Genomic DNA, 12,832 nt, shown 5'->3' with positions numbered 1-12,832 from the left:
TCGTAAACAGTATCACGGCTGCGCCATGGCAATGCTCCAAAGAGGCCTGCGGTCTGCACAACGAGGCATATCAGCCCGAAGCTCTAAAATATGATCAATATACAAGTCGTTAAATAAGTCACACAACGAGCTATATGTTATTCGGGGTATAGTTAAGGATATCTTAGGCTATTTTGAGACTCTAGTCATAAGATTCGCGTTCTCACCATGAGACTCATGATACCAACCCCAAGCCTACGATAGGATTGCTGAGGCTTAGGCATAAATCGCATGCCAAGTACTTTTCACTTAGCTTTAAGCGCCATCATAACACATGCTCAAAATCGAAATGTAGGTTGACTTTATCAATTCTAGACGGCATCCCGTCGTCTATATCGCTTCTATAGCAGATCTTACACTGTTCTCTTTATGTTTTGTCGCCATCATTCAATTCTATCATTACATGCGCACCATTCGCTTAGAATTTGTACACTTGGTCCTCCTTGTAGCCAAGCTCCTTAAGGGCACCGGTCAGCTCACCCTGGTTCTTGGGGCTGACCTTGTTTCCGGAGATGGCGTTCATGAGGCCAGGAGGGCCGCAGACAAACAGCTTGATGTTCTCGTTCTTGGGCTCAGGGAGAACAGTCTTGAGGAGCTCCTTAGAGATGTAGCCGCTGTTGCCGACCCACTCCTTGGGAGGGTTGTCGAGGACATAGAAAGCACGGAAACGCTGGGGAAATGTGTTCTCGAGGTGCTCAAATTCCTTCTTCAGAAGAATGTCCTGCTCGGAGACGTTGCCAAAGACAAGGGTGACCTTGGTCTTGTCGTTGGGGTTGTTGAAAATAGCGCGAGCGAGCTGATACATCGGGGTGATGCCAGTACCACCGGCAATGAGGGCAATGTGCTCGTGCTTGTTCTCCTCCCAGGGGTACTTAGGCAGAGGACCCTTGATGTCGAGGCGTTGGCCGGGAACAAGGTTGTGGAGGTGTGTGCTCATAGGACCGTCGGGGTACTTCTTAACGAGCAAGTCGATGAAACCCTTCTCGCCTGCAATCGTCAGTCAGCTGTGCTAAGGAGGTCTCATTCGGTTATACATACTCTCATCACTGATAGGGGTGTAGGGTCGGAGAGTAGCCTTCTCGTCGTTGGGACCCTTGTACTTTGTAAGAATCGCGCTGGCAACGTGCAGACCAGAGACTTGATCGGGCTCGGGAAGCTCGAAGCGTAGACGCTTGGTGTTGTGGTTGACAAGCTCAACATCTGAAAGCTTGAGGGAAACGAAACCCTGGTCGCCGCCAGTGAAGGCCTTCTTGGGCTCAATACCAACGGCCTGCTTCACATCCGCAGCAGCAGCCGCAGCAGAGGGAGCTCCGCCCTTGCTGAAGTACCAGTAACCAGCACCTCCGAAGGCAGCAGCTCCAGCGGCGTAGAGGAAAGCATTGGATCCTCCAGCACCTCCAGCCTCGGTGGCATATCGACGAACAGACTAAAGAATAAGTTAGTTAAGCTTCGCGACGAGCAATTGAGAATGATGTAGTTCTGATTGATAATCCGAAACAGAGACTATGATGGAGGGGCGCAAATGCGCGGGACGAAGAAAACGTACCCTCAAAGGCTGAGCAGCGCGGAATGCAGATCGGGCGAACATCTTGACTTGCTTATGAGGTCAATTGAAGGTCAATTGGCCAAAAATAGAGAATGAGAGGTTGTTTCTGGTATCGTCTGAAGAGCTAGGTAGAGAAGTGGGCGTATCCAGGTATTCCGAAATCGCGACGGAACGAGAGATGACGTTATGAGTCACGTGACATCCCGGACAAAGCACGTCAACTACTGGAAGCCGGCTGTAGATAGCTTCGCTCGCTTGTTGTATGATGTGATGCAGCGAGCTTGGATATAGTCGAGCGCTAGTTTTTGCTCTAGTAGTGATGGGGTGATGGCTTATCTCGGGGGGTGTAGTACAAGCAACTTGACAATAAGCAATCTCCAATCAACTTATCTCCGTCTTCCAGCTTTTTTAGCTTCGGCAATACGATACAGGCTCTTAAAAGGAAGGTCTAGGTTAACAAGGGGAACTCGGTTATCTTATGATAGGTGCATTAGGATATACTAAGGTATCTCTTAATGAGTTCATATATAGATTGCCGAAGCATCGGTCTTTTACTACGGCAATATAGCACTGACCCGGTCCAACAGGACTTCATCTTCTCTGAATCTCTAGGTAGACCCCTCCCCTCAAACTCATTTTTCTCATTACCTAGCTCAACAACCCTCCGTATTCATTGATCTCTGTCCTCCGTCATAACTCCATACAGCCAATCTAGATAGCTTTTGCCCTTAAACAAGACTGAGAACATTGCCGTCTCCCATCATGCCAACATGGCATATTTATACATAATCTCAAGTCACCTGCTGGCGGCGGTCCGAGTTTGCTGTGGTATTATTGGTATATTCGCCCGCTCCATTAGAAGAATACATCGAATCGTGAACGTCTCTTCAAGCATGGCATACAATTCGTTATTATTCAATCACCATATCACCTTTCCTCTCCCCTCGCTTCCTCACAGCCCCCTGGCTCAACCAACTCCATTGGTGGCTTCGCCTGTACTGGCGTAACATTCGAGTCCCTCTTTGTTCCACCGTCGTGACTCTCCCTCCTCAAAATACCAGTATCTTGAGGCTGAGCAATCGTCGGTGTGTTTGCTTGGCTACCTCCACGTTGCCCGTGATAGTGAATAACTTGGGGAGGCGGTTGTCCGGAGTGGAGGCCCAGTTGCTCAGTGGGATACGGGTCAAGGTCTTTGCTCGAGGTCGAGAACATCGACACGATTGGCTGATGGTACCCGTTAGTCGCATTGCTGGAAGATGGAGTATGGCCATATTGACCGCTATGCTCCGCTTGAGTAGGTGTGCCCACATCAGGGGAGCCAGTTCCCTCCACAAGGTGACCAGCCAAGCTGTTCATTCCTCCCTCGATATCGCGAAGTAGTCGGACATACTCCTCGGGCACCAGGCCGCTTTCCTGCGTCTTCGGGTCCTCAGCCACCAGCCAGCCTTGCCCGTGTCGGTACGACACCCAGATAATCTGGCCCTCAACTAGAGGCAATTCGTTCTCGTTTTCCCGCTCGAAATCGAACAGGGCGACGGCTTTGCCGTGGAACTCCTCGTCCGGCGATGTAATAGTAAACTGGTAATCTCGTGAATAGCGAGACTGGTCCTCGTCATTGTAGCCTGGAGACGATGGGGAACTGTCAGACTCGGGCTGATAGTACTCACCGCCCTCGGCAGCCCGGGGTTGCTGGGCAATGTGATATGCCCGACTGTGTCTTGCCTGCTCTGGAGGATATGTAACGAAATCTCCACCAGGGCCGTTGGCCTCGCCGCCGTTATTGACATAATATGTCTCGCTACCGTCTCCGCTAGTTCCCATATAGTAACCCCGCTCACGATCATAGTTCGAAGAATGCATATCAAGATCGCGACCTGTCCTCCCCCTCAGGGTTGTCGCTGCCGATGTTGATTTGTGCTTGCGGTGGCGTGTAGCTACAACAGGGCTTTGCAGATCCTCGTCTTCGCTATATGGGGGCCCACCGTCGAATTGAATGGGGGCCAAATCATGGCCACGGTTGAATCCATCTGTACCCCACGACTCCCAAGGCATACGTGTTTCCCACGATACTGGGGGATCTGATAACCTACGATGCTCGCTTGCGGGTGTTGTCATACCGGAAGGCGGTCCCGAAGGTTCTGGCGGCGGCCCGTAGTGCAGAGGATGAGTAGCAGGGTACGCAAAGTCCCGCACTTGGGTATATGAGAGAGTCGAGGGGAACATCGGAAACATATGTGAGGTCGGACGGGATCTCGTAGGCAGAGAGCCCGTCGAATATTGAGAGAGTCGGCTTCTGGAAACGTGGGACATTGGTCGCGATTGTATGCTTCGGCGCGAAGGCGGAGAGGTGATTAGAGGTGGCAGCGCGGGGTGATTAGGGTTCGGAGAAGAGGATACGGCTGCTGAAGGAGAGGTCACTGGAGAAGAAGTCGTAGACATAACTGCCGTTGTCGACATGCCTTTTAGGAAAAAGCCTAGCGACAGTCGTGCGATCTGGCGCACGCGGCCGCGCAAACGCCGAAGGATGAGCGTGCAGCAGAGAAGGTCTCGCGGGGCTGCAGTAAGACTGACAGTTAGACGGTTGCGCTAGAAGAACCAGGTGTCGGCGGCGAGATTGAAGCAGCAAATATGGTGAACAAAAGCGACCTCTACACTGGAGAGCTCGATGCGATATTTTTGGTTTGCGTTTTGTAATGCTCGACGCTCCAAGTTGGTCTCGTTCGAGTTGAGCTCTCGAGGCGGCGGACGTCAAGTCAGCCGTAGCGCTAAGGCGTGAGCCAGCAAGGGCTCCAGTCGAGTTCCAAGTATAATAGTCAACGCTGAGCCAAGCCCTAATGCAGATGATGCCAGACGACCAGTCGTCAGGCGGCAAAGCACGAGATGAGTCGGTTACAAGTGTGGAGTGGGAGTGCGAAGGAGCGTAGAGAAGCAGAAGCAGAAGCAGAAGTAATAGCAACTTGACAGAAACAGAAACAAGAACAGAAGAGAAAACAATGCCCTGGTCTTGCTGCCGGTGCTCGGGAACAAGGGCACCACGCTGTACAGTAGCTGTCGGGTCTGATCAAAAATGCCTGCGCTTGCGCTCTAGGCGAGGCGAGAAACCAAAGAGGGCCTGGCCTGGGCTGAACGGAATTGGACTGGACTGGACTGGGGTAGGATGTGATCCCAAGACGGATTGTGATGAGTGTGAGGTGAAGTTGGGTTAGAGAAGCGAGCGAGGAAGGCCATCAATCGATGGATTGCCCACCTTAGCAATCCTCGCGAGAGTGAAAGTGACCTGGGGGAGACAGTACTGTACCCGGTAAGGTCGCCCGTTGGCACGTCCGAGCCCGGGAGCTGGAGGCTGTAGTGGGGCACAATTGGGCGCAATAGCGCACCACACCACTGAAGCAAGCGCCTTGCGCACCAATCCGACTGGTCAGGGGTCTTAGATCAAGCGAGTCAGCGCCTGTAAGTCGGAGAGAAGGAGCCCAATGAGACTCGAATATGAATGAAATGTTTCTGTCAGTTATCGCCGCTTGCTCTCTGGGCGCTAGCAGGCAGGAGACTGATGTGGGATGATGTTAGTAAAGAGTTAATATGCAAGTGAGAAGAGATATCAAGGTTAATGGAAGAGACCTGTCGGCTCAATGTGACATCCAACGGTCGGGCAGTTCCCAATGAGGGGTATGCTTGACTAAATTTCCAGCATTTATTAGACCTAAATTTAGGATCAAAGATGAAAGTCATTGTAAAGTTTCCATGGTGACTGTACACTGATACCCTACTCTACTTTTACTGGTCATTATGAAGTTTTATGGTTATTATTTAGCTGTCAGTTGGTCATTGTCTTAAATGAACAACTTCCTTAGGTACCTATACCTATCTGTATCTTTATGGACAGCGCATGTGCCAGTCTCTATACCAACCCTGGAGGAGCCGCATCTCATCCGGGCCATCTGATTAATTAAATTCGGGTTGTAACAACCAAAGGCGCCACACAATCATTCACACTTGTCTTCAAACCTCTACCCTGCTTCAGCCCCTCTGAAGCCTTGATCCTTTCTCTCCCTCCCTCGTGTTCATCCCGAAAAGATGACTGTCGTCGTCTTGCATGCGCATGCGCATACGCACACGCACACATAATGCGGTAAACCCAACAAGACATACGACAACTCTGAGCGAGGATCTCCCTGTATACCCACCCGGGCCGTTGGAACCTCAATCTGGAAAGGTGACCCTGTTCATCTCTTCTGGGTATGGATGGACACAGGAAACTAAACTCAGCTGGCAGATGGATCAGACCAGGCTGCCATGGATGTAATCTCCGGTTATTGCATTGTTGCTGTCGCAATAAAATAATTCTCTCTGTTTATTCAGGCTTTTCTGGAAATTACTATCATCATGGCGTGCAGGATCATGAAACTAGACCCCCGAAGGTTGTATGGCAGGGGCATCTAGATCGATGCTGGTTATGTAGCGAGCTGGCAGCAAGGCAAACCCGAACAGGGTCATCATCTCATGTAGTGATCCTCTTGCTAGGTATACACGCGTATGTATGGTTTTATTTTATTTTATTAATGTTAATTGTTTACGGTGCTTCAATGATCTCGCTCCAGGTTCTTCACTTGCGACACGAGCCGTGATCTCCTCCCGGTGGCCGAGGTTTTGATGACTTCTGAGTCCCGCCCACAAACCCGTTCAGTACGGAACCAATTCTGCATCTGGTGCCAAGTTGGTGTAGTGTAATTGAGTCTGCAGGGTTATCACAGGTGAAAGAGAGATGCAGGATAGCAACCACCTGGTGTTACCATACTAACCAGGCATGAGGCTCAAAATGTCAACATAGTCTATTTGACACAATTTCACAGTTAGAGTTAAATTCAACAACTTAATACCCCCCAGTTTTCTTCTTTCTTCTTCCATGACCCAGCTCTCTTATACTGAGTACATACGTGAACAGAAAGGACCAGCCGGTGCCTTGGGTGACCGGTGAGGTTTCTATTCTGGGCTAAATTTGGTGCCTTCGTTGATTGGCTACACCAGAGCGTCGATTGTTTCAGGTTATGCGGGCGTTTAAAAGCCAATAGCCTTTGCAGATCAAATTCGCTGGTGGGGATCTCCCTGTTGGTCGCTTCAAGAATCACAAGGAATCAATATCAACTGTCTATTACAGAGTACACCAAGCCTAACCCCCTCCACCCCTCATTAACACCGTAGCAAGGGCAAAGCAGTTGTTCTTGCATCCATAGTACTACTCCCACCCGAGCGACACGTGACCTTCTATTGGCCGATAAGTGACCGCAACTATGAAATCATTTGTTGCTAACACGCACAAGAGGAATATTGTGCAATTTGCCTTGATGCTTAGACAGCCTCATGATCTTAGTACCTAAAAATCAGAACTACCTAGTGTTCTAAGACGGGGACATTGGCTCATTTACACAGGTTGGCATCAGAGGTCAATGAAAGCCTAATGGAAGATGTAGTTTGCTGACTCATCCGGCTCTACCGGACTTTAGCCAGAAGCTAGCTCGCCCTAGCTTAACTTTCCCAACTTCACAGCAATTCAAAACTCAACCTCTTCTTTCAATAAACATCACCAGACGGCGTCGCGTACCAAAGGAACGGGACAACGATGACATGAAGTGGCTATCGGTGTGCTAACTTGAGACTTAAAAAAGCTGGGTAAGTAGGAAAACGCGCGATTTCCTTTTCTTTCATGATGAGTTTAACATATTGGAGCTGTCTGAATTTCTTTGCTGAAAAGACACTTTATACGCTTTTTTATCTGATGATGACCCTGCACTTCTCTTGTAACTTGCGTCTTCTTGAATGCAATGCACTAACGCAGTGCCGCACAGTCTATCGCCCTGTCTCTGCAAAGCATGCCACGCGCTTTTCCGCCAGCCAACAACCTCGTTTTCTCGCCCGGCTAGGAACTCGGAAATATGGAGGTTGCCAACGGTGGCTCTTCGGCCCAGAGCCAGAATGGCTCATCTGAAAGCAACACCGGATACAAACTCAAGTTTTGCACTGTCTGTGCTAGTAACAACAATCGGTTCGTAGATGCGTGTCTCATTTCTGACAGCGTTGTGCTAATGTTCATCCTGAAGCTCCATGGAAGCTCATCTACGGCTATCGCAGGCTGACTATCCTGTCATTTCCTTCGGCACCGGTTCTCTCGTCCGCCTGCCTGGGCCTACCGTTACCCAACCTAATGTGTATCACTTTAACAAAACTTCTTATGACAGTATGTTCAAGGAGCTTGAATCCAAGGATGCTCGTTTGTATAGGAACAACGGCATCCTTAACATGTTAAACCGTAACCGTGGCGTCAAATGGGGCCCAGAACGCTGGCAAGACTGGCAAGTTGGTGTACCTCGCCTGCAACATGCTAAGGACCGTGGCAGCGAGGGTACTGAAGGTGGTCTAGTCGATGTTGTCATCACCTGTGAAGAGCGATGCTGGGATGCTGTTGTTGATGATCTCCTTAACAGGGGGTCACCGCTCAACCGACCTGTCCATGTCATCAATGTCGAGATTAAGGATAACCACGAAGAGGCCGCCATTGGTGGGCAGGGTATCTTGGATCTTGCGAACTCTCTCAACGCGGCTGCTCGGGAAGAGCGTGACGCTGTTGGTGCTTCGTCCTTTGACAATGGTTCTGCCTCAAGCAGAGCCTCCTTTGATGAGCGAGTACCTGATATCCTGGCTTCATGGCAGGAAAGATGGCCCAAACTGCCAGCGACCTGGACCGTGGCTTGGTTCTAATCCGCGTAAAACCACAGCCATACTACACACCTTGTGATGCGACTGCCATACTATACGACGAAGGCCTTGGGTGCTGAAGTATAACAGCAACTTGGCAGATTGTATACGCAAGTTTGCAAAGATTTAGATCTGTCCCCTGGATGGACAGTATAATGAACATGAGTGGCTGTGAAGGGGATATTCGTTCCTATCTTTTAATCGTAGATACCCGAAACCCGGTATAGTTGGGGTTGAAGATTCATTACACCCAGGAGGGCTCAGCCCTTCAGCACTATTATCACAAATCCACGGGCAGCTGAATATGAATAATACGGGTGCCTCGTCACCTAAACCTCTCATTGCCGGCCATTCCGTTACTATCCCCGAAGGAGGTTCGCGATCAAGGAGATCCTGTAGCTGCTTAAGGGATCCCCACAGTGTATTAGGCGCATACCTTTGATAGGCAGATAAGAAGTGTCGATCACAAACCGGCTTCAAAATTATATGAAGATTGTCCAGCCTGCATGAATAGTGAATGTTTCAGGGAAGACTGATCAAGATTGATCTCGTTCAAATCGGACAAGGTTTTGGATTCGATTACGCAACAGACGGCGCTGGCGATCATTTTAGCACAGCCACTTGAATGATTCATGTAAAGCGGCATTTATAACTGCTATATCGATGCTGATGTGATGACTCTGCTACAATTGGCCAATCGAGAAGTCCCCAGCGACGAACATATCATGAAGGGCCCTAAGGAGAACCAGCTTACATGACAGGTCACTGGTTGTCATTCAGCAGCATGGAACTCCCTGTCATAGGCTCAGGGGTGTTCAAGAGGCAGCCAGTTAACATGGTCCTCGTTTTGTCATTCAAAGCCGCGTAATGGTAATGGGAACGAACAGGACGGGAATCTAAATTAGTATGAACGCCACAGCTTTCTTTGGTGGATCGTATCTCAGGGGCTTGGGTGGTGTGAACCTCGATTCACCTGCTGATGACTATTACTCCATACACATGAGTGGTTCTAGACCTGCGAATACCACAATTTTGCAATACGTAGGGTATGGCAAAGTCGGCATGAATGGTTATGACTTTGAGAGTATGCTGAGGCAACTTCTGACTGTCAATTGAGGTGCAGGAAAAAAGATTAACCTCAAGGTCTAATAATGTCACAAGTTTACCTGAATCTTTTTGTTATTGAGGAGCCTGAAGTTTTGCTGTTTCTCCTGCACTACCTACATAGGTTGGTATTGAACGGAGTAGGCCTCTCGGATGCTCTTATCCTTGCATGTAAGAAGCATTCCTTTGCCGCTTTAGATATATGCGACTGAATCCTACTCGCCCATCCGCGGGAAGCTCACCTGGTGACCCGCGGAGCCCGCATCCTTCGGAAACCAGATAAAACAAAGCGAAAAACCAATCGCCGTAATACTCATGAATGAGATAGAGTTAAAAAATAACAGCGATTTCCTGACACTTTGAGCAACATATACGTTAAAATGGCACTACGAGAAGAGCCTAAGGTTATTCGACCAATGAGCAACTTGTATGGAAACTTTCAACTCCTATCAGCTGAGCCGAACCTAACTATTAACCAGAGAGTTGTACCACTCGGCATTACACACTTTGCGTCATAGCTGTGGTACCGCAGTAGTCTGCCGTTATGGCCTCCCCGGTCATCTCATTGGCGGCTCGATCGAGACTATCCAAAATGCCTTCCATCGGGCTATGGCACTTACAGTGGCTGAACATCCCATGCTGCAAGTGGGTATCTTAAACGAGAACTCAGCTGTGCCTTCATGGGTTGAGCTGGAAACTGTCGATCTTGGTCTGCATATCAGCTGGCAAGAGATCAAAGCTTCTGATGATTATGAGAGTTCCTTGAAGCATGAGATTCGGAACCAACTCGATACTTGGTTTACAGATGTCGAAACGAAGCCAGGGTGGAGAGCCTCAATCCTATGGCCAGAAGGTAGTATCCAGTCATTGGATGTTATTTTCTGCTGGAACCATACCAGCTTCGATGGTGTAGGAGGCAAGATCCTACACCAGACCTTGTTACGCAATCTCAAAAATTCGAAGACTGACCACGAAGTCAATTTGGAAGGAAACGTTCTTCATCTTCGCAGTACTGCAGAAAGGTTCCCCCCTCCTCCAGAAGAGCTCATCAAGATCCCAATCTCGTGGGGGTTCGCTTTGGCGACAATCTGGAAAGAACTGAGGCCTCCATTCCTGGTATCAAACGACCCAACCCAGGCCAACTGGGCCCCTATTCGCCAGGAACCTTACCAAACTGAGTTCAGAACGTTCTCGATTGAAGATGCAACGCTGAAGAAGGTACTGAGCAAATGCCGATCACATCATACCACTATTACAGGCCTTTTGCATGCCCTTGCGCTGGTATCACTTGCCTTGCAATTAGATGAGGGGAGGAAGCATCACAAACAGGAGGCAAAGTCGATGTTTGCTATCAGTGCATTGGATACCCGTCGCTTCATCCCCGCCAATTCTGAGGCATACCCTTGGCATGTTCCTAGTACGACCATGGATAACCAGATGACACTTGTTAACCACATGTTTGGTGAGGATCTAGTCACAGAAATCCGCTCCAAAGCCAAAGGAATACCATCGCAATCACATGCCATGACTCATCTCGAGAACTTTGTCTGGGCAGCTGCTGTGCAAGCTAGAGAGGATATCCAAAACAAACTCGACAAGGGCATGGAAAATGACCCTTCAGGTTTGATGAACTTGGTCAAGGACTGGCGAGTTCAAAAGAAGCAGCAGCTCAAGAAGCCCCGAGTAGGTGCCTGGGGTGTATCCAATTTAGGGACACTGGATGGGGCCATTGAAGGCCCAGGCTGGAGGATCGAGAGAGCTGTGTTTCAGCTGAGCTGTGAACTCACTTCGCCTGTGTTCCATATCAGCTCGATTAGCGTGAAGGGTAAAGAGATGTGCGTTGATGTCAGTTGGCAACAGGGTATCATCGATGCTGAGATTGGAGACAAACTCGCGTCTGATATGGAGGCCTGGATAAGGTTCCTTGGCGCCGGGGGAGAGGAATGATGAAGGACCAGCAGAAAAGCTGAGGAGGGTATTGGATTAAGGGGGTCAAAATGATTAGTCAAAGGAACCTTTAAGTTTGTCCTCAGGTTGCCTGGCCTTGTCCTAAGGTATCTAAATGTTTTTGTAGCCTAAGATCAAGTTGCGTGGCCTCCCCTGTGGGAGAAGTAGGAGAAGAGGAACATTGGGTTGGAATGTTTGAGGACATCATGAATGAAATGATAGAAAAATGAGGTCAAGTGGTAACCAAGTCAAGTTACTAATGTTACCTTTATGCTTCTGTTCACTTATGTAGTATGGCGTAATGTCTGAGACACATAATAGTGCAAATTGGTTGGTCACAAATCAGAATCTCTCAGTCCTTTGATCGATCAACTAACTATACGGCAATGATATTAGATCTCAAAGGAGGGTTTGGGTGCCATTATCTTTCCACTTATAATATCGTGCCCTATTTATGAATCTCATGATATTGTGTTGTCCATTATCAACTTATTCCGGCTTGTAGGTCCGGGTGGCTGTACAAGTACCTTGCCTAGCCGCGTACCTAAACTAGTACCAAGCACGTGCCGACTTCACCAAGGCCCGCCTATCCCCAGCGCCTCGCTCGGCAACCCGCTAAGCTTTGAACGCCTGACCAGGGTCGTTGGTCAAATCAGAGCTCGCAAGAAAGAGTCGCTTTTGCTGGTTCAGGGGCAGGGGTGCATTGACTGGAGCTCTTTAGCAAAGCGCAGTGTGCTCAGTGGACCGGACCTTGAATAAGGTGCCCAGGCTTAAGCACAGGTTGCATCGAGATTGGCTGTTCTGCTTATTTCCCGCCCGTCCCCTTGCATGGGGTCATATCATTCCATCTGGTGCTTTAGCACTTGAGCGGCAGATGCGAGAAGCCAATTCGACGTCTTGATAATATCAGCCAAGCCAAAGTGGTAGACCACTAGGTGAGGTAGCTGGAAGGTCAGAGTTTGGCCCCAACTACCATCAACTATTGTTCGATAATCCAATTCCGAACAATACCTTATCCAGTCTCGGTGGACTCAAGAAATTAACACTCCGTCTTGAACGATTTAATAAATTGCCAGACCGGGGCACCCGGACATTCTGGATGCTCACCCCAGAAGACAGAGACCGAGAACTCATTTCCCGCAAATCTGTCTGTATCTGTCCGATGCCCACTCGTTCGCCTCGGATTGCCCACCCAAAACTTGGGGCACCTTGGCTTTAACTGCCTGCACAGTACGTACGCACGCTATTTTCTAGAACAAGTTAAGCTGAGTGAGGTCACGTCCGATTGGTGATGATGGTGGAGTTGTCCCCTGAACATCCATCCATCCAAGTTCCAACCACACCCGATCCGGTCTAAATCCAACTTGACTTGAACCCCCTTTTGGATCTATGGAATTGGGGTCGGTCAGGGTCAGTTGATGAATTCACTTGAGTTGATTGACTTGA

At 49.2% G+C, this 12,832-nt stretch overlaps 4 protein-coding genes; 2 read left to right on the top strand and 2 right to left on the bottom strand.

Moving 5' to 3' along the window:
• Nucleotides 1–457: 457 nt before the first annotated feature.
• Nucleotides 458–1,627, bottom strand: FFUJ_00751 (probable cytochrome-b5 reductase, mitochondrial outer membrane form; the record flags this gene model as incomplete). XM_023571574.1 has 3 exons in its annotated part: nucleotides 458–1,026; nucleotides 1,078–1,465; nucleotides 1,586–1,627. The coding sequence occupies 3 exons, from the start codon at nucleotides 1,625–1,627 to the stop codon at nucleotides 458–460; spliced, it is 999 nt and encodes a 332-aa protein (XP_023424755.1).
• An 885-nt stretch (nucleotides 1,628–2,512) lies between these two features.
• On the bottom strand, nucleotides 2,513–4,024 carry FFUJ_00752 (related to Nap1p-binding protein; the record flags this gene model as incomplete). Its single annotated transcript, XM_023571563.1, has 1 exon — nucleotides 2,513–4,024. The coding sequence occupies one exon, from the start codon at nucleotides 4,022–4,024 to the stop codon at nucleotides 2,513–2,515; it is 1,512 nt and encodes a 503-aa protein (XP_023424754.1).
• A 3,491-nt stretch (nucleotides 4,025–7,515) lies between these two features.
• Nucleotides 7,516–8,338, top strand: FFUJ_00753 (related to suppressor of cs mutant of sua7; the record flags this gene model as incomplete). XM_023571552.1 has 2 exons in its annotated part: nucleotides 7,516–7,625; nucleotides 7,681–8,338. 2 exons carry the CDS (start codon nucleotides 7,516–7,518, stop codon nucleotides 8,336–8,338), a joined length of 768 nt encoding a protein of 255 aa, XP_023424753.1.
• Nucleotides 8,339–9,819: 1,481 nt separating this feature from the next.
• Nucleotides 9,820–11,386, top strand: FFUJ_00754 (uncharacterized protein; the record flags this gene model as incomplete). XM_023571541.1 has 2 exons in its annotated part: nucleotides 9,820–9,866; nucleotides 9,919–11,386. 2 exons carry the CDS (start codon nucleotides 9,820–9,822, stop codon nucleotides 11,384–11,386), a joined length of 1,515 nt encoding a protein of 504 aa, XP_023424752.1.
• Between the last annotated feature and the right edge of the window lie 1,446 nt (nucleotides 11,387–12,832).

The sequence above is a fragment of the Fusarium fujikuroi genome, chromosome FFUJ_chr01 (assembly GCF_900079805.1).
Source record: "Fusarium fujikuroi IMI 58289 draft genome, chromosome FFUJ_chr01".
In the NCBI taxonomy this organism is placed as follows: domain Eukaryota; kingdom Fungi; phylum Ascomycota; class Sordariomycetes; order Hypocreales; family Nectriaceae; genus Fusarium; species Fusarium fujikuroi.
Note: the sequence above shows the minus strand (reverse complement) of the source record. Positions and strands in the feature narration are given on the sequence as shown.